We start from the raw sequence: 20,581 nt of genomic DNA, 5'->3' as shown, positions 1-20,581 counted from the left end.
CTCATATGTTGTACTTACTTTCTTAGTGTGGTGAAACAAAAACATATTTAAGCAACACCAAACTTTATTGTAATAAGAGCAGATACAATTTTAAGGCAAGAAAAATATTTCATTCATGAATAAATACGCAGCTGAAGGAAGAGAGAATTTCATCAATTTCACGACAGGTATAAATATCTAAGTAAATTACATTATTACATTAATTAAAGTAAAACCAAGACTGACTAAACATAAAAATATAACAAGTGAAATTTCAAAGTCCCGATGTTTGGGGGGCATTATAATTTTATTTAGTTGGTCTTGGTTGAACAGAACTCCAATCCTTTACTCCACGTAGTCTTTTCTAACTTGAACAGTGCGACGTCGTACTGGCAGGTTAACTCACACCATTCAATTTAAAAGAAACTGGGTCAGTGCGGTGTCCTCGTCCTTGTTAAACAGACACACAAACAACGACGACACGGCACGAGTAGAAAATGTTACAACCTCTATACTTTGCATTAAAATAATGCCCATTTTCACAGGCAAGGGATCCTAACATCGCAACCGTAAATTCTAGTGACGTCATCACTCTAACACCTAGTTCTCAGCTTCCCTGCAAAGTTTTCAATCTTGTATTAAAAGAAAACCAATATTAGCACTGATGAAATAAATTATTTTTTCTTTTTTTTAAACAATATTTCGCAACCTGCCTCTTCTAATAATTGAACATGTTACCTGCAAGTTCCGAACCTTGCACTTTGTATGTGTAGTGACTTCAAGGAATTACAAAGCAAAGGTCGGGAAGTTCTTCAACAAGACTACCAGCTGAGAATATTTTTTCCGTTTAATGCTCAGCATGTTACAAGTATCCTCAACACACCAGACATAACAATATTTAATGAAATATATGACAATTCCAACTAAAAACACCACAAATGGCTAACATTGTATTGATTATATATTATATTTAAAAGCTAATATTTTTGGGTAAGTATGTATGATTTATATTATAAATGCAAAAACATGCCTAAATAATGCTGAATATTAAACTGGAAATTTATAGTCCACACTTTTTTTTTGTTTTTTTTTTTTATTATTATTTTATTATTTTTTTACACTTTTTTTAAATTATTGAGTAATTTCCACGCTGGGAAAATTACACTAATTCTATGCAAAGTATAGCTTGTATTTGTTATATGACCACTCCATACTTTGTTTCTTTATGTTTACGGGCTATGTTATTTACTCTCGCACATTAGCAGTGGTGAAGGAAGACGCTGACCGAACCCATAGTAGTATGATATTATTTCAATAATTAATAAAAGAAAGTACTTTCAAGTGTTAATAATTAATTAAAATATAATTTTCCTATAAATAATAATAATTATTACTATAACACGACTGACACAAATCAAATCGTGTTAGTTTCAAACAATTATTTCATTTTAAAAATGACTGCATTATAAAGAAAAACGTTTGAAATGTAATTTCAAAAGTTATAAAATATTATGCTATTGAGATCATCATGACATAACTTCTAAATCCTCGAAGGGAGCCATGTTTTATATAAAAGAGTATTTCAAACGAATATATATACATATATGTATTGTATACTGCAAATATGCCAGTTATACATCATAGCCCGAAGTGAAACTGCACAGGCGGAACTGCCGTCAATATGGATAGTGGTAATAAACACTCAAAACCTAGCGACATCAACCCTACCTATGACATTCTATGCTGTGACTAAAATTTCTGAATATAAAATGTAAAATGAGAAATCGTAGTGGCCATATATAACATGCATAGGTTGGCTAGGATCAATTGATGTCGCGCGACTTGATATTATCACTTCTTGGTCATAATTTTGAGATATTCCAGGGCGTTCTGAGCTGCAGATGACTGAGCGTCCTTGCTCGTTAAACCTGAGCCATAACAGACAGCCACTGGTAAAGTTGACAACTGTACCAAACACTGGGAGCGACCTGTCATAGTCTTCTCTTCTATATCAACATATGTCACTTCAAAGGACTGCTCCGATGCAATTTCTTGTAAGAACTGAACAAAATTGAAATCCTTGTTGTTGAGCGGTGTTACCTGGAAAAAAAACATTTAACATTCAAATTACTCTATATTACAGGTAACATTCAAATGATTCTTTGGTAGTGCAGTAATGCATCTTAATAATATTTTCAAGTTATAATAAACATTATTTATGTTATAGTATAAAAAAAGGTAGGACACACTTTAATTCCTATGCATCACATATTTTTCAATACAACAACATGATTACTGGAATCATAATCAGCAACAAATATAACACATACATTCTAAATGCATAGAACCTATTTTTGGTAAAAATAAATACAATGACTTAAACAAAATATTCATGGCAGCTATAGTAGTATAATAAAAAAAAAAAGCAGCCAAACATACATTAGTCATGTGTATTCATTATAAAGCATCACTCGACTCATGCATATAAACACCAACATCAAACATACCTGCAACTTGACCAGGTTGGGTCCCACAGACTGTTTGAGATGTTTGTGGAACTGCGACACTTTGTGGCTATGGCTGGTTGTGAGTGTTGTTATTTTACTATCTTTCAAATCGGCATATCTCGCCGCTACACCGCCCTAGAAAAATAATTATATTACACACTAGCATATATTTATCTGATGTCGAATTGGATTTTTTATTTTGTGTTTAGGGTAGGGCGAGATTGTCTATCGGTTTGTCATTCTTATTAGTTTAGTTTTTACCAATGTAAAAGTCCACGATTGCCTCAAAAAGTACGGATTTCATTTGAATGGATTTTTTCGTAATTTAAAAGTATATTTTTGACAAAAAAAAAGATTATAGTACCTATTCAATAAATTAAATTCTTATTAAGAAAAATTGTCTGCATATTCTATTGATTGTCAATAACATTATTTTTTTTTTATTTAAATTACCAAAAAAAAAAAAAAATAGATTTACTCAGATAAGCATTAATAAATTTGTAAGTCAAAAAGGTAAAAGCCAAATATTTAAATATAATTAAGACCTGATGAAATATTAACACCCACGACAATCCGACGGAAAGATAGTAAAACACCTGGCCAAGTGTGCGACCTTTCAGGAACACAACTCAGTATTTTAGTGACAAATGAGTTTCAATATTTACATTATGTTTGCTAAATATCAACTAGTGTTGAATATCAGCTTCACAATGTATATGTATACAAAGCAAAAATAAAAAAATCTTAATTCAAGTTGAGAAAGTGCCAAGCGAATGAGTACTTTGCATTGATTTTTCATTGATATTTCATTTTATGCTTTGTTTGAATTTAATGAGAAATCTACGTTAGGTAATACCTCTTCCTCTGGTTGAAAAACTTCTGGTGGATTATCCTGCAATGCTTGCCACATTTTGTAAGCCGCTTGACGTTTGGCAAGTTTCTTTGATTTCCCCGTACCTACTTCACGACGTTTAAGCAGAGTACATATTATAGTGAACTGGCGCTCGTGTGGCAGACCTGAAATATTGACAAAATACATCAAATAAATTAAATAAAATATTATTATAAATAGTTAACGATCTTTCATATTCAGCCTATTAGAAAAAAAAAATTATAACAAAACATTTTATTTGAGTATAAAATAGAACAATCAGATGAAAATTACTGGTAGGAATCATTATCAAAGCTATATGATATAAAATATATATAAATAAAAATAAGTGCTTACGTCTGGCAACATTATCATCATTCTCAGCGTGGTAGGAAGGCGGTGGCCAAAAACGAGACATACAAAGTTCCTGAAGCCATCCCACAGGGTTGCCCATTAATTTATCTTCAAAGGACGACACCACAGTACTTCTAAAAGTTAGATATAAGTTACAATTAATATTTTGAATTAAAGTAAATTAAAACAGTATGAGTTCTTTAAAGATTCAACAAGTAAACATCCTTCTTGTAAAAAACATTGTTTTATGAAATTATTTAGGGAAATATATTTACGTTTCCGGGACTGTTCCATTGGTGGGCTGATCGGCTGGTGTAGCGCCAGTAAGTTTATCCAACAAAGCCTTTGCGGCTGAATGTTTGGCCTCCTTCTTTGATCTTCCAGTGCCTAAAGCTGAAATCAATGAAAATTTTTCACTTTAATACCAATAGTTTTTTTTTCCATGTCAAAGGGGGCAAACGAGCAGACGGCCTACCTAATGGAGGTAGCACCGTCACCCATGAACGTACGCAAAAAATTTCGCGGATGCGTTGCCACGCTTATTTGGGACAGAGGGAGAGGAACGGGTGGGAAAAGGGAAAGGGCAACCGGCTCTCTCACTCATCGGACGAAACGCAGCTGTATAAGACTACTTCACGCCGACCTTCTGTGAGAGAGTGGTATTTCCCCGGTCGAGTTAGCGCATGTTCAAGCTGCAGAAATTTCACCATAGCTAGGTTCTACCACCTTAAGTATATTTAAATAATATGTAATTTTTTTTTTCAGTCTACTCTATGTAATAATGGTTTTAGGCTGTAAAACATACATATGAAAATGACTGTTAGATGCAAGTATAATATAAAATGATTACATGTGATTCTCAAGTAAGGAATACATTCCTTTGTTATACAGAAACATTTGTAAAAAATATTTATATTTTAAGAAAGGTCACAACCTAATAGGCTGTAAATTAATAATTACTGATCTACCCTCATTTAGAAATTATTTCATACAAAATATTACTGACTTCATACAGTCCGACACGAAATTCTAACTAGACACTAAGTTTGACAACTTTAAATCACTTTAATAATGCTTACCAACAAGATCAGCAACAGTTACTCGATAACGAAATGTGGGTTCATGGATCATACCCTCGATCTGAACCAATTCATATTTGGGAACTGTGCCTCGCCTAGCCAGAAGCTCTTGAAGCACTGATACTGGTGTTTTCATAGGGAGAGATTCCATTTCCTTAAATATATTAGATTAATAAATAATTACATATGATATTAAATTGATAATCAAAACAACATAAATTGTAAGGAGGTAAAAAAAATACCACTTCGAACATATTCTGAGAGCAGTAACAGATTTGTTAACCATAAATAATTCATAGTATCAGTAAGTGACAGACAATATTTTGAACCTTTATTTATTTAAATGTGTGATTCTTAGCCGTAACATAACAACCAAATCCTAAAAAGTTAAAGCAATCATTCATATTATGATATAGCATGATGTTACCCTCACCCGTTTAGCTGCTTCATCAAGAGGTAGCCTTTCGAGGTTATTGATAGGCTTGGGTCTGTTAGGATATCGCCGGCGAGGGTGTGGAGCGTGTTCGCTGTCGGGACCCGCGTGGACCGGCATCCCGTGGATAACTGGAACACCTCCATGCACCACGCCTGGATGGGGGTGCACTACTCCACCGTCCATCTGATTTAGAATGATAAACATTATGATAATTTAACTGGAAGCAATTGCTATATTTCATATATTTACACACATATATATATATATAAGATAATGTAAATATTTCGTATAATAACATTTTGGAGAATGCGGCAATAAGTTGAATACATTATTTTCAAATTAGTTACGATCAATACGTACAATGAACCGGCTTTCTTTATATGACGGAACTTTAAATGTAACGCGATATATCAGAATTCAAAGGATATAAACCGAAAATATTTTTGTTAGTTATCAGTCGAATGCAGAGTGAAAAAACTTAGACTAAAACATGTGATTACAGGTATGACATGGCGCCCAGGACCCGGCCATTACCAATTTAGCACCTCAAGATGGCTACAGACATGCCGGCATTTCAGAAAGTCAATTTAAATTAATGTCTTATTTAATATAACACAAATTGAATATTAATATTACATATTCTTTACCACTATTTTCCTCCCATATAATTTGTTTACGAATTAAACCTCAATAAATTAATAAACTTACCATTTTGTGTAATCTATCCACTGTTGGTGCTGTTTTTAGAAATCAACGATATTTTGAAATTGTCTAACGTATTTCACACCTCGAATTAAACTTAATTTCCACCCAAACCAATCAATATTTATAGATAAAACGCCGCTAACCTACTTCACTCAATTCATTCCATCATTTTTATTTTTGTCTATCATAGAGTATTAACTATTCCATAAAATGACATATGTAATGGCATACAGAGTAAATGTAAAGGCAGAACAGATTCCAATTCCATAGACAGTGGTAACAGTATTATAATTGCGCCCGTTGATTTTATAGAAATCGAATGAAAAATTTATAAAAAAAAACCGGGTAATGAGTGGGTATAATGTCAAACATCCATAAAATACCAAAAATAATTTAAAATATTTTGTGTCTCGATGTCTTTTCAAGATTACACAAAAAAGAATGTGTCTAAATGTGATGGGTAAGTATATCAAAGCATACTAGGACAGGCCATATTTTAAACAAACAACAAGACTACTTGGATATTTTTCTGTCATTTTGTTTTTTTACTTTTTTTTAAATATATTTAAGAGCTTTTTTGTCTAAATAAATTGTTAACAAAGAGAGCAACTTAAATTTCAAATCAATAAACCAAATGTCGAATATATTTTTATAAATAATATTATATTATTTGAACCGTAACAATATATTTATGGGATAATAGTAGTATATTAAACCTTCTTTTTACATTTACTACTCTAAATATGCCCGCTGAATGTTTTACCTTTAGGTAGTAGATATTTTAAAAATACAAAAATATATTTTTTAGACGCACGTAGCGTCGGAAATTAGAACGGGTTAATTTTTTCAAAATATTTGTTGTACTCTTTGTTATCTGTTGTAGCTGAAATGGAGAGTTTATTTGGTAATATAGCTGGGATACTCGTTGAATTATTGATGAGGTTTTGTCCACAATCACGACTTTTTAAGGTAGTAGAACCTAGCTGTGATTAAGTTACTACAGTTCGAACATGGGCTCGCTCGACCGGACAAGTAGCACCCTCTCACAGAAGATCGATGAGAAGTAGCCTTTAGTGGCTGCTTTTCGTCCGACGTTGGAGAGAGCCGGTCCTCTCCCTTTTCCCTTTTCCCACCGATTCCTTTCCTTCTTACACAAACAAGGTTAGCAATGTATCCGCAACATTCTATATAGTTTTAGCTTTTTTGGTTTTCTTGATGAAATTATCTTTTCGAATCATTTCATAAGAAATTGAATGTAAGTTTTTCAGACAGGGTTTCAATCATACCTTTGCAGCCACCATCTTCAAGGGAAGACGAGATGAAAGTATGTTAGTTTCATTTAAATGTGTACACGCTAAAATCTTAAATATCACCATCTCATAAGAAATTTTAAATTTCTATAAAGCGACTTGTTATATAAACATCGGATACATGTGGAAGGTCATATGTAAACTCAGTTTTTTATATGTAAACTCAGCTTACTCTTTTATTATTAATACGGAGGTAAAATACTTCCCTCTGCATCGCAAAGAGTAATCAAGTAAAAAGTTTCTCATACTTTTGTCACGTTAACTTCTCTAGTTCCTTTTGCAGTCCAAACTTTCCTTAATATATTTACTACCTGCATTCTAGTCTCATCCTCATTAAAAATATTTTGCGGTTTATTTATCATATCATTTTTTACTTAATCTACTTCTAGAAGCTTAAAAAATGGAATCATTTCTTGTCTGTTGATACTTTAGTCTCTTGTTACAGAAAACTGGGTGTACGAAGATATCGTTTTCCTTTCGAGGAACATCGTAAGCCAATTTTGTCCTGCCCTCTCCTGTTCCCTGAAAAAAAAAATGGAATACCAAGCTTTTCAGGAAACTGATAACCCAGGCGCGAATTGTGGTCTAATCGAGTACAAAACTAGCACAAGCTAGACGCCTTTTATAAATTTTTTCCATGGTCCTCTGATTCAATTATACCTACTTCCTTATATTTTTTTAGGTATGCGAAAATAGAAAACTCTCTTTAAATAATAATAATCAAATGATTGTTTATTTGTATGAAAAATATTAAAAAATAACAAAAGAATAAAATGGGTACTTAAATGTAGCCCACTGAAATCATTATTATATAAATTACACAGTATATATATTTATTTCTCTGAAATATGTGACGTTCTTAAGCGTGATTGAACAGTTACCAAATTGTTTCTATGGCAGCATGGATTTCAGTTTTACATAAAACAGTACTCTCTCACTCGATCAGGAGATCACGAGATATAGCATCTCTCCTAACATGGCGTTTATCTCAATCACACCAAAAATTTCTTAACTAAATTTATAAAACTATAAAATACTTAGAACTGTTAGTGAATTTCCTGATATGAAAGACTATTTAAGAAAATTGTTTGGCGAGCCGAAACATACCACTCATCTTTCAGAAGGTTAACAAAAATGATGTTGAAATGAAGAGAGTTTTGAAGATGGTACTTGATGTTCTATCAGAAGTTCAATAATTATATTATTCCTTTGGAGTAGTATTTATAAGTTTAAAATGATCAGTAGTGATTATTTTATATGTAAACTTACTTTTTTATACTAATATATAGATAATCCAAATAATAAATCGTAATAATCAACCGAAGTAACTCTGAACTTACCTCAAAATGTGTTTGTGACGTTTGTTTCAGTGCCTTTGATATTTTCCAAAAATCAAGAATTAATAAATTGATATTTGTACAATCAGCTACGACTAAACCAACTATTAAATGTCATGATAACATTAATGAATATTTTATTGTTGACAAAGGTATTACCAAATTAAGAAAAAAATATATAATTTTTTTTAAAACTATTGAACTATTGTCAAGCCATTATATTGTACTAAATGTTCTAAAGATACTAAGTTTCATATTACAAATGACGATTGTTCTGATAAGGAAGTATTTAATAAAACTTTACCACAATGAACAAGATTTTTAATAAAATTTACATAGAATCTGGTGGAGGGTGTTTCCTCCAAGAGATAAAATTTTTATGATAAAAAATTATATGAAAGGAGAATGGTTAATTTAACAAAAAGGGGAATCGCAAAAAGATCTTTTATAGGTATAAAATTATGAATTCTCAAGCATTGATATTCCTAAGCTCTAAGCATTGAAACTTTACACATCATAGCATATCACAAAATAGCGTCTCGTGTCGGGAGATTTCAGCAAGTTAAAGGATTCACAATAAAAACAATATTGCAGTGGAGCGTTCAAATTAAATCCGTCGATAATGGTGGCAAGAGCAAGGAGCTCATCAGACAACGCAAGCGACATCTACTTATCCGGTAGCGTATTACTTTAGAACAATGTAAAATAGGTGCTGCCTTTAAAATATCGACGAGAAATCATCCCTGATATTGATATTGGTTATAACTTTTTCAAACTATAAACTTTATAACTTTCCAAACACAATAATTTTATGGAAAAAAATGTTACATAAAAGTTTAAGTAAAAATTAAATAATAAATTTAAAGGCTATGACCCTTACCAGAATCCGTAAAATACCAAGGTAATAGATAATATATTAAATAAATATTTAGCGGGAATCTCAATATATTAGATATTTAATTGTGTCCTTATTTTTATACTTAGATTATCAGTGTTTCCAAAATTCACTTTAAATCATAATTCTTCTACATCCCTATGCTATATTTTACCTTAGATAGTGGTGCCTCCAAAGAACGAGACTCTTATATCCCTTATTTGTATATACTTAACGCATACTTAATCATTTCCATTCCTTAGTATTTTTCTTCAGGTTGCAAAGTTGCAATAAAGCGTTTTTAATGTTTTTAGCAAAATTTATATATTGAAGTTAGTTAAATGCAAGACGCGACTCATTTATGACGTTGTTTTAGAAACCAATTAACTTTATCTCTCTATGTCTGTTTATGAAACCTCGATCGTAGTAAAAGTATAATTAAATTTGGAGTTAAGTTTAATTCAAAAATAAGTCTAACAGACCGTCCTCCTAACAGTAGGTACATATGAGTATTATTGTTTGTGCATTTATAAGTTGCGATATTGTGTTTCGACAGCCTTATACAGAAAAAAATCTAATTGATTCTGGATTGATTTAATGTTTGGTATTAAATATGTAGTTTGAAATGTAAACAAAACATAAATTTATTGAACATCTTATTTACATAATTTAATAATATGTTAAGGTCGGTTGTCGAATTGCACTAAAATTATTAAATACATCGCTGCAGATGTCAGCATCTGAAACAATTTTCAGTTTTTTTTTTTATATTTTAAATGTATAATACTCCTTTTTGGACTCATTATTAATTTCCCAAAAAAGAATTTCTCCATGTTAGATCGTATTACTATTTATAATCACACATCAAATACTTAATCTGTTTCTTTGTATCTATCAAATCGTAATTAAAGTTAAGATTATGGAGATTACAAGAGACAAGTCAAAACGGTAATTAAGAGTGAAGTCATCACATAAAACAAAACAACTTAATATCTTCTTACAAGTTGAATACATGCACTTTTTAATTATTGACAAACTTACATTATATAATAGGGTGCCATCAAGCTGAAAGTATTCATAAGCGGTCAATTCAAATCTTTGGTACGTCATAAGTGATGAAAAATGTTGTATCTGGAATAAATATTAATATTAATATATATTAAACACAAATGTTGAATGCTTGGACTTTTATACTTATATATAAAGTTCAAGAAGATTCATATTATATAAACCTAAAACATATTAGTTTTGCACTAAATACAGTAGGTATAGGAATATTTACCCTCCATATATAGTTTCGTTTGAAATGTACTCATATAGTCTTGAATTTGAACTTCTAAATAAGGAATAATAAAGTTAATTACCTCTAAAAACGATCGCAAATCTTGTTTTTCTATCGATAAGTTGTGTAGTCGCTGACCAATTTTTAATGCCTAAGGAAGATAATATTTTTCAGTAGATTAAGTTAAATGACGTATAAAACCTTCAATAAACTAACCTCCTCCTTTAACCTGGTGCCTGAAAGTGCTATTACGTAGACTTTTAGAACTTGATAGAGAATCCAAATGGAACAATTAACGAAGTCGTGGGTTGTGAGTGTTCCATCGATTACCAAGCCGTGGTATATTATATGAGCCTCACAAATAAGTGAATGAAAACATTGAATAGAAGATGCTAAGATCGGTGCTTGAAAAGCTCTGTTAATGTAGGTTTTTATTTCAAATGCTTTTATGTAAGCTAATTCTAACTGTCGAAGGCTCAATGTAGTTTTCGGTTTAACTTTTATGAAACCATCTGTTTTGATATTCCGATTACTGTCGAGTTCAAGGAAAATATCGTTTATGTTAGCCAATATAGCGACTACCATCATAATGAGGACATAGTAAAAGGCGATTGATACGAACTGTATCATTTGAGGTAAATTAAAAGTCGTTGCCACTAAAATAATTTTCCATACACTATTATTACGTGAAAAGTTAACACAAATTTGAAGTAATAATAGTAATAATAAAACAGTCATGACTATAATACTCGATTGGAATTGAAGCCGTCTTAGTATTGTTTCACAGTTTCGTCCTGGTGGCATTTCGACCCACGTTGTACCGAGACTATTTATTATCTTGATGTATACTTCTCGATTTATAAACGCGCATATATAAGCTGTTATACAAAATATCACCAGAGCAACAATTTCTATGACATAGTTCATTTGAGGAACAAAATCTTCAGTCATCCCAATATATTCGGTCGAGAAAAATATGTATTGTACATGTAATATCGTGAAAGCTATCATAGTCAAAATTATTGATATACCACATAAGGAATTCACATATACGGATTTATTTTTAATTTTTAAAAAACTTTTAGATTTTGAAAATTGAACACTGTATGGGAACAATCCGAATAACGATATCACAAAATATAGCGGTTTGATAATATTCTGCATGAGAGGTAATTCAACAGAACTTGAAAATAGAAATACTTTCAATGATTTAAACATATTACTAAATGGTTTTTCAGCAGAGCCTTTGAAGGTGAATCATAGCTGAAAACAGTTTGACTGACGGCAAAAGCTATTCAAGTGCAATGGAAAGGGTGGCAAATTACAATATTCTAACTAACTGTTGCCAAGTAATCAAACATTCATATTTTATTTGGGTTTTTAAATGCGCGGTATAATAAATAATTTTGTAACGACAAGTTTTTTTCCATGTAACTGGACTTAATTACCATTTTATGTTACATAATAACAGGCAATTCACATCGGGAACATACCACTGAGGTATTTTGATAGCCAATAAAATCTTCAACTAAGTTCTTATATAGAATAAAATAACAGTTAGTATAGTAATCATTGACTTATAGTTTTTGGGGGGAGGGACTTTTCGGTTTCATTGGTATCAAAGCGATTATCTAGAGAAAACCACGATACATGGAAAAATAACTTATACTAAAATTATAAGACCAACAAGTATTGTATTCTGAAAAAGTTTCATAATAATAATGAGTTCCAAATGACTCTCCCAGATCAGAGTAATTTAGTAAGATGGGGTAAAGGTACCGAAAAAGACTTGCTATATCTGTGGGAAGGCAGTTGAAACTGCTAAGCATTTGTTAGTGGGATGTAAGGTACTCCTGGATAGCGGTCAATACTCGCATCGTCACGATAGGGTTCTGAAAATCATACGTGAAGCGGTTAGTCTTTCGGTAGCCAGAGCGCAAAAGAAAATAACCACAAATGAGCGATCAATAGGTTTTGTGGCACTAGGGCTATAAAATCAAATGTCAAGCCTTACTCCATCCATAAAGCGGCTTCGGATTGGACTTTAATCATGGATACGTAAAAAAAACAGTACAAAATCCCCTAGGATATTTGTGCGTCCAGACCAGAAATATTTATGTATTCGCGAATTTTAAAGCGCGTTGTGATGATAGAGCTTACGGTTCCTTGGGAAACCAACACCCCCAAACACCATACCATCAAGGACAACAAATATTACGAGCTCACCAACGAACTCACTCGAAATAGGTTAGTCGTGGTTTTATAAGCGGTAGAAGTCGGTACGAGAGGTATAACGGCTAAATCTCTCTATAACCTACTAAAAGACTTGAGCCTGTCCAGAACTCACATCAATTCATTCTTGGAACGTACTTTGAAGGCAGCCCTAGTAGGTTTTTTCAAATTTGGTTAGGTAGGGAGAGGAGCTTGGACAGTGGAGGTGAGCGTTTAACGCGCTTTAGATAGGGGCCCCTTAAACTTACACCTGGATCGCAAGTCCCAGGCACTGTTGATGCTCCTCTCCCTGCAACGCGATGGACCCGGCACCCGCACGGTGAATCCATTGAATGCTAAGAGGTTTCGTCTCTTCACTTAAACTGTATTTTATATTAATATACATTCATAAACCAAAATTTAATTTAATAAAAATTAAATCACTGTAGCTATTAGCATCTGCGACGTGTAGGCTTATTTAATATATAAAAATCAATTTATTCTAGTACAAAAACCTTTAAAACGTTATGAGATAAACGTGAGTGTGAAAATCTTATGCCTTCTCTCTTATTTTGTGCTTGTACCATTGTTTTCATTGTTTTCAGTTGTTTATAAAAATAGAACCAAGAAGGAGCATAAGAAAATACTAGTTTATTAAGTTATATTTAGACAATACTAATGCCAGCTTCTAAAAGCTTAGCTGGATTTTATTTTTCTTTATAGAATGAGGGCTTCAATTTTTAAAGTGACTTTAATTTTCCTCCCTAGACTATAAAGAGATTTTAATGGCTTCAACAGTAAACACTGCAAAAATATCCTGAAATAAATATTTTTATGCTGTCAGCTTTGTCTGACATAACAAACGTCATTCAAACTAAATTAACTTTTCAATCTTCGCCCCTAAATATAAAAAATTAAATAAAGTGTAAAAAAAAATAGTAAAATGGTTTCTAAATTTTTGTGTACGTTTGGTCGAATGTCTTCTCAATTGTATATAAATCACATCATTTCTCAAAAATTTCCAAAAGTACCTGGTTTGCAGTTATTAAACGTACACATAAAAAGAAAATACAGTACTTGCCCTTCTGGAATGAAAGTTACGATATGTGGAGCTGGAGGTTGCACAGGTGGTTATTTATATAAAAACGCTAAAATCAAATGCATAAAATATATCTCTAACTCAAATTGTATAAGAATTCTGCCTCTTTATTTCGCATCAACATTCCCTTTAACCGAAAACCTCTTTAGGTCAAAAAGCCTATAGTTGAGTTTTTTGCCGTCACCCACCGAGTTCGACTTCAAGAGGTTCTATGGTAGTCTATAACAAAAAATATCTACGAATTTTTTATAATATTGTTTATTTGTAAACTAGGTCAGCCACTCGCTCTTCTTCTAAAACAATGTCCATTATTAGATGAGATAGCACTTTATGATATTTGTGCAACTTGTGGCTACGGCATGGAGTTGAGTCACGTTGATACAAAATGTAAGGTCTCTTCTTTCTCTGGCAGACATATGCTTTGCGATGCTCTCAAGGTATTAATTTATTACTACAGAAATGAATGAACGACTATATTGAATATTATGTTCATGTTCTCATATTTTTGTATACTTTTAGGGCTCAAGAGTTGTTGTAATAGTCGCTCGAAACGAATGCGATTCATTTGAAAATAGTGCCCCAATTGTCACAGAGATTGCATTACAAATTTGTAACACATGTCCCCAGGTAATAACGAATCTTAAATGTTTCTTTCAGAATCTCATATCTCAAATTCACAAACCCTTACTCGTTTGTCTTCTTTAAATTTTATTAACATATTTATAGGCATTTACAATCGTAGCCACGGAACCAGTGGAGAGTATGGTTCCGTTAGTCAGCGAGATACAAAGACTACGTTCGCAATACAATCCAAGATTTCTACTTGGATGTGTAGAGCTGAACTGTGTGCGAGCTAATACGGTCTTGGCAGATTTTCTTAGAGTACCGCCAGAGTCAGTTAGAGTTCCGGTGGTAGGAGGCGCTACTCCAGAGACCATGGTTCCCGTACTCTCCGCAGCTGTACATCCTTGCACACTGTCGCAGGAACAGGTAATATACTTCGTTAAATTATATATTTTTTATAAACTTTTCTGATTACTATAATTATCTCAGACGGAATGTGCTACCTCATGTATAATGAGCGGCAACGAAGCTGTATGCGCTGCTAAAGGTTGCGCGACAGCAACTGCATGTCTTTCGGGAGCCTTTGCTGTGGCTCGTACTACGATCAATGTGGTGAAAGGTTTACAGGGTAGGAAGAACGTTGTGCAGTGTGCTTATGTAGACAGTCTCGGAACATGTGCTCCGGGATGTCAATTTTTTGCTAGTGAGGTAAGGACTAATGACAGTTTTGTTAAGTTTCATAAATAACATAATTATTCTTTCAAATTATATATTGATCAGGTTATCCTCGGACCAGCTGGTGTAGAAAAGAATTTAGGTATACCAGAGCTTTCTAAATTTGAAAACTGTCTCTTATGCCACTGTCTACCGTATGTCCGTAATGAAATCGCTCGTGCAATTTGGCTCGTAAGTACACTTAGTTTTTATGTCATAAAACTAATTATTATGATTATGACTTGCTTCTTCATATTAGTTATTTTAACAAACACTCTTTTAGTAAGCACAAATATGTACTACTATCTATATTGAACCAAATCATAATTTTAAGATATGGACTGAAATCCCATTTTATTAAAGATTATTTGATAATCATCAAGTAACTTTATTTTCCAGGTGTACACGATGTGCCAGCAGTGCTGCTGTTATGGATGCACTATTCATCCCAGCACATGCTACACTCCGCCCATAGTTCCCTGCGTACCACCAACTAACTGGACCTGTGACTGTCCCGACGCTTGCCGAGATGAATACCTCGCCTCCGTTAGTACTTTATAGGCATAATATTGAACAATGAACTCTAATTCATGAATAAAATATCTAATATTTAGCCTATCGGTGCCAACTGCTGACCAAAGGTCTCTTCTTACATAGAGAAGGTTAGAGCATTAATCACCACGTTTGTCAAGTCGGATTAGTGATTTCAAACTTATTATTCGAAATTATAAGTCCAGTTTTCCTCACGATGTTTTCCTTACCGCCTGCAGGTGTATCTAAATACTCTTATGAAATACATATAACTCGGGAAAAATCACATTGATGCTTGCCAGGTTTTGAATTCGCACCCTCACGCACGAGTGCGGGAATTTAACCTCTAGCTCACCACAACAATAGTCACTAATCAAAGATTTAGAGCTATATTCATACTGTTATAACTCTTAGAGTTCCTTTTAGTTTTGTGAGACATATTTATTCCATTTTTAAAAACGATGCAATGTCAATATGATTTCGATTTAATATTTTTAGTTTTAATAAATCCCTTTCTGGTGGAGACAGTATTGTCTTAATGAAACATATATATCATCAGATCTGTCGTGAGATGACCTGCATGTGCGGTAGTACAGCGCTGTGCTGGAGGCCGCGGGAAGCCGACTATGATGCCAAACGAGCCTCGAACCTTACACATCAAATGCCGTTGAGGAGCGCCGCCTGTAGTGTTTGTAACGTGCCACGAAGCGTGCGAATTCAACAGGCCTTACGAGAAAAGAAGGGAGATTTTTAATCTATTACTGGTATTAGTGACGCCAACCTAATGAGACTATGTCTTACGTATAAGAGGACGAGATATGAATAGTAAACTGCCTGTATATCAAACTTTATGGTATGAACCTAGTTCGATATTTCAGTCAAAGGAAAGGAGTAAGATTGCTCATTGAGGTTGGTTGATGTTATAATGTGGACCTCACCGAGAACTTGAAATTATAAGGATGAAACACAGGAGCAACCTATCTGAATTCTGAATTTAATAATCCCCTGCAACTGTGTTTACAACCAGTTTTGTTTTTGGTGTCTGGTTCGACTTCTGAAATTTTTTTATAGTAATATTTTTTATATGAATTTTTGCTGTCCGAATACGTTAAATATCATTAAAAAAAAAAACAAAAAAAAGTATAATGTTGTATATTTTATTAAAAAAAAAAATTAGCACATAGACCATAAATAATCATAAAATGTAAAACGTTTGACGTTTATACATGAAGAACATTTTTAATTTTATTTTGTAGATTGTAAAATTTCTCTTTCACGTTAGTGAGAAATTTGTTGAAGGAACATTCGCAGTTGCCCTGAGACAAAAAAAGTTCTTACACTAATAAAAATAAATTGTATAATTCTAATATATTAAACGAGATATAAAATATAAAATAAGACCACAATACCTGGACAGCTGCCTCCGATTTCTTATCCTTGTTAACAATGCATTTCTAGAATTTTTAATGTGACAAATGTTAAGTGAGACAGTTACAAACAAATCTTTCGAGCTGATATATTATTTACCTTTGATATATTGATGCTTATTCCAGATGGTTGGCTGATAGTTTTTAGAGATTTCTATACATAAAGAAAAAAAAAATACAAAATGAAATCAAAATTAAACTTTGCATTTGCTACTTAAGTAAAATAAAAAAATAAAAAAATAACCTTTGGTAAGCAAATTGTGATGCCAGAAGGTCCTTCGAAGGGCATCCCAGGACGATAGCAAGGACCAACCGAGGCTTTGCGATCTAACATCCAGATTTCGCTTCTGGCTATCATTTCCTAAATTTTATTACATGTATGATTATAAAAACCATATTATTTTAGACTTTTTTATAATATACATGATATAATTGTGACGATATATATATGTACATATAACTATCGTAACAATTTTTCCATTTATTATTCCATTATTCCATGACTTTGGTGTGTCTTGTTAATTTAATTATCTTTTATAAATTATACTTACTTTTAAAATTACATTATCTTGATATTCTTTATCCTCCCAGGATATTTCTCTTTTAGCCTTCGGTGAATTTGTCTTCTGAAATTTTTTGCAAATTAAAACTTATTTCATATTGGATTAAAGTATTAAACGTCATGTCTATAATTACGGATATTAGTAACAACGTGTTTTTTTATTTTCTTATTTTAAAAAAGGCTATTTTTGAGTCACTTTTGAGTCACAACAAACATCTTAGATCGTACATAAAATTTCTTAATAAAGATTAACTCTGGTCTCAATGAACTTGGCCAAAGAGAAGAAAAGGGAATGAGGACGCAACATAGTCTTAAATCTATCCAATGAACAATGCAAATACACTTGCGATGAACAATGCAAATCTTTTGCAAAAATAATTAGTTCTTCGGCAAGGTTGTTTGGGCTCTTGATAGAAATACAACGCGGATTGTTAAATATGTATCAAGCCACAATAAATATCACATTTCACAGAACCGACACATATATTCCTAAAGTTTTGACTTGCATAAATACGTACGTTTAAAATAATATTTTAATGAACGAACGAAATGTTCAAGCTTAGCTTAATCTTGGGCAACAATTGATAAGTAATTTATTAAAAAAGCAAAAAGCACATGTGGAAATTCGTAATACTTTTGTAATTATTTATAACTACTGCTTAAATAAAAAACCAGGTTCATTAAAAGTTACAATATAATATTAATATTCTAATATCAATACATGCACAATTTATAATAAATAGAAAAACCACAACATGATATTTAGCTTTTGGTTGAGCAAGATTAGGTAACATTCTCTAAGACAGGTGAGCATTTCGGTAAAGCATGACACTTAATCGCATTCATACCATGAATCCATAACAGTATAAAAAATCCTTCACAAATTTGGCTACCAATCAATGAATATTTTTATATTATTTTATTTACACAGCAAAGAACACGTGCAATGCTAACTCCTAAGATATCCGTCCTTTTAGCTGGCCATCCTCAACCGTCACCGTTCGCGTATAGCACTGTTATCAAATTTCACCCTGCTATGGATTAGCTTGAAACAAATATGTATTCTCATTTATAGCTTAACCGCAAGAGCCTATGCAAAACTGTCTTAAACTAAACTACAGTCGAGAATAGCCAGCTGAGTAACAAACGGACAAAAATTGAAAGAGCTCAGTGACGCCAGGGATGTCTATATGGCAACTTTGCGGTGGTCGGAGATATTGTCCTCTGAAGGTGCCTCATAAGCCACACCGCAGCAGAAGAACTGCCGCACCATGCGAGAGACGCGCGACGACCGCGAGTCGCTGCGCGGCAGCCCGCCAGCCGCTTCATCATCCGACTACAAAAATACAACCACCATATACTTTCCATTAACTTATAATCAATTGGAAATATTTAGTCCGAAACTACTGAGCGGGCTGCCGCGCAACTACTATAGATATCTTATGGGTAGGATACCCACCCAGTTTGAATGTTTCTTCTCCAATTCGGGAGTCCGCAATTCTGCAATTTCTTCGGTAATGCTGTCTTCGTCAGGTTTCCTGGGTGCATTCTTTTCTACAGTTAGGTCATGTGCCCCAGAAAGCGCTGTATCTACGTCTAGGGGAATAGGTTGCGATGGTGGTAGCATTCTCTGGGAAATATCACATCATTGAAGAAAATATTAAATTCGTTAGTTTACATTAGAGAAACGAAACAAGTTAAACATTAATCTTTTATTGATCGGGTATTTCCAATTATGACATTGTTACAATAAAAGCCGTGAAAAAATTCAGTGATTATATCATTATTTAAGCGTGTACAAAGTTTATCTTTATTACCAATAGACTACATGCATTGCATGTCATTCAGTAATAAATAAGATTTTATATATTTACCTTTTTGTCCACATCAATAGCAGACATAGCAATAGACTCTGGCGAAGATTCTCGTCTTTTGGTATTTGAGGATAATTTTTTGGCATGCTTGTGCTTTTCAGAAGACATGGCTGCAAAATATAAGGAGATCCTCAGTCAATAAATGCAAATATATTGTTCTTTGACTTTTGTACACTTCTTCCAACTGTACCTTCACACTCCTTCCGTTCTCTCTTCTCCGCAATGGCATTTGCTGATTCTTCATTTATATGTTTCAATTCCTCAGCTACAGCTGTAAGTAAAAACTTGGATTTAAACTAAAAAATCTAAATAACAAATTCATTTATAAATGTCAAATAATGAAGGTATCACTTTAATAATTACAAGGTACAACGGGTGCTTTCGATCGTTTTTGATACATCTCGTTGTCATCTTGAAGCTCGGTGGGTCTGTATGGTTGTTTATGCCGACCGTCCGTCGTCTGTTCAACCATGACTACAGAGCTGCCGATGGCACTAGACACACCCTTTTTTTCTTGATCAGACATGCTCTATAAAAACTCAAGCATCCATACGTTTTATTGCACGATAAACACTCACTTTTTGTCACCAGAAAATTGGCTAACAATTTTTAGAAAAGTACAAACGGCTGATTGATATGTCACGCTTTGAAATTTTGACAGTTAACTTTCTTGTTTTTCATACTTTCTATTTTTGAAATCAACCGTATTAAAAAGTCTATACTAACAAGCTAAAGAAATGATAGTGAGAAAATGTGTAAGAATAAAACACTTTTTTCTGATAATGCTTTTCATTTGTATTACAAAGCAAAAAGAAAAGTATTTAGGCTTGGTATAAATTGAAATTGATTTTTTGATTAAAGTTTA

General features: G+C 32.8%; 4 protein-coding genes across 6 annotated transcripts; 1 reads left to right on the top strand and 3 right to left on the bottom strand.

Moving 5' to 3' along the window:
* Positions 1-46: 46 nt before the first annotated feature.
* LOC116770018 (interferon-inducible double-stranded RNA-dependent protein kinase activator A homolog) lies at positions 47-6,127 on the bottom strand. 3 transcript variants are annotated; one of them, XM_032661341.2, is made up of 8 exons: positions 5,935-6,127; positions 5,224-5,409; positions 4,791-4,944; positions 3,987-4,104; positions 3,715-3,845; positions 3,343-3,503; positions 2,487-2,621; positions 47-2,079 (listed from the first exon to the last, which is right to left on the bottom strand). In XM_032661341.2, exons 1-8 carry the CDS (start codon positions 5,935-5,937, stop codon positions 1,831-1,833), a joined length of 1,137 nt encoding a protein of 378 aa, XP_032517232.1. In that variant the 5' UTR covers positions 5,938-6,127; the 3' UTR covers positions 47-1,830. The 3 variants fall into 3 exon arrangements, with proteins under 3 accessions (XP_032517232.1, XP_032517231.2, XP_032517234.2); XM_032661340.2 differs by lacking the exon at positions 5,935-6,127 and having other exon boundaries at positions 5,224-5,430; XM_032661343.2 differs by lacking the exons at positions 2,487-2,621; positions 5,935-6,127 and having other exon boundaries at positions 5,224-5,430.
* A 3,988-nt stretch (positions 6,128-10,115) lies between these two features.
* Positions 10,116-11,952, bottom strand: LOC116770448 (uncharacterized). Its single transcript, XM_032661925.2, has 4 exons — positions 10,951-11,952; positions 10,817-10,885; positions 10,494-10,583; positions 10,116-10,192 (listed from the first exon to the last, which is right to left on the bottom strand). Exons 1-4 carry the CDS (start codon positions 11,950-11,952, stop codon positions 10,133-10,135), a joined length of 1,221 nt encoding a protein of 406 aa, XP_032517816.2. The 3' UTR covers positions 10,116-10,132.
* A 1,858-nt stretch (positions 11,953-13,810) lies between these two features.
* On the top strand, positions 13,811-16,966 carry LOC116770447 (malate dehydrogenase, mitochondrial-like). Its single transcript, XM_032661924.2, has 8 exons — positions 13,811-14,072; positions 14,318-14,481; positions 14,564-14,671; positions 14,771-15,034; positions 15,098-15,316; positions 15,389-15,514; positions 15,722-15,868; positions 16,413-16,966. Exons 1-8 carry the CDS (start codon positions 13,889-13,891, stop codon positions 16,605-16,607), a joined length of 1,407 nt encoding a protein of 468 aa, XP_032517815.2. The 5' UTR covers positions 13,811-13,888; the 3' UTR covers positions 16,608-16,966.
* A 51-nt stretch (positions 16,967-17,017) lies between these two features.
* On the bottom strand, positions 17,018-20,399 carry LOC116770449 (uncharacterized). Its single transcript, XM_032661926.2, has 9 exons — positions 20,080-20,399; positions 19,907-19,987; positions 19,717-19,826; positions 19,302-19,472; positions 17,832-17,906; positions 17,525-17,641; positions 17,381-17,434; positions 17,263-17,307; positions 17,018-17,169 (listed from the first exon to the last, which is right to left on the bottom strand). The coding sequence occupies exons 1-9, from the start codon at positions 20,240-20,242 to the stop codon at positions 17,074-17,076; spliced, it is 912 nt and encodes a 303-aa protein (XP_032517817.1). The 5' UTR covers positions 20,243-20,399; the 3' UTR covers positions 17,018-17,073.
* Between the last annotated feature and the right edge of the window lie 182 nt (positions 20,400-20,581).

This window comes from Danaus plexippus (genome assembly GCF_018135715.1).
Source record: "Danaus plexippus chromosome 13 unlocalized genomic scaffold, MEX_DaPlex mxdp_15, whole genome shotgun sequence".
Lineage (NCBI taxonomy): Eukaryota > Metazoa > Arthropoda > Insecta > Lepidoptera > Nymphalidae > Danaus > Danaus plexippus.
Note: the sequence above shows the minus strand (reverse complement) of the source record. Positions and strands in the feature narration are given on the sequence as shown.

Coding starts and splice junctions, on each gene's coding strand:
- LOC116770018 (XM_032661340.2), bottom strand. CDS start 5,430: ATGTTTATCATTCTAAATCAGATGGACGGTGGAGTAGTGCACCCCCAT. Junction 3,504..3,714: donor TGATGATAATGTTGCCAGAC/GTAAGCACTTAT, acceptor TCAATATTTCAG/GTCTGCCACACGAGCGCCAG. Junction 2,080..2,486: donor CCAACCTGGTCAAGTTGCAG/GTATGTTTGATG, acceptor TTTTTTTTCCAG/GTAACACCGCTCAACAACAA.
- LOC116770448 (XM_032661925.2), bottom strand. CDS start 11,952: ATGTTTAAATCATTGAAAGTATTTCTATTTTCAAGTTCTGTTGAATTA. Junction 10,584..10,816: donor ATTTGCGATCGTTTTTAGAG/GTAATTAACTTT, acceptor TATTTATTCCAG/ATACAACATTTTTCATCACT. Junction 10,193..10,493: donor ATGGCACCCTATTATATAAT/GTAAGTTTGTCA, acceptor AAATTGTTTCAG/ATGCTGACATCTGCAGCGAT.
- LOC116770447 (XM_032661924.2), top strand. CDS start 13,889: ATGGTTTCTAAATTTTTGTGTACGTTTGGTCGAATGTCTTCTCAATTG. Junction 14,073..14,317: donor TGGAGCTGGAGGTTGCACAG/GTGGTTATTTAT, acceptor TTTGTAAACTAG/GTCAGCCACTCGCTCTTCTT. Junction 15,515..15,721: donor TCGCTCGTGCAATTTGGCTC/GTAAGTACACTT, acceptor TTTATTTTCCAG/GTGTACACGATGTGCCAGCA.
- LOC116770449 (XM_032661926.2), bottom strand. CDS start 20,242: ATGTCTGATCAAGAAAAAAAGGGTGTGTCTAGTGCCATCGGCAGCTCT. Junction 19,988..20,079: donor GAAAGCACCCGTTGTACCTT/GTAATTATTAAA, acceptor TTTTACTTACAG/CTGTAGCTGAGGAATTGAAA. Junction 17,435..17,524: donor TCACAATTTGCTTACCAAAG/GTTATTTTTTTA, acceptor CTTTATGTATAG/AAATCTCTAAAAACTATCAG.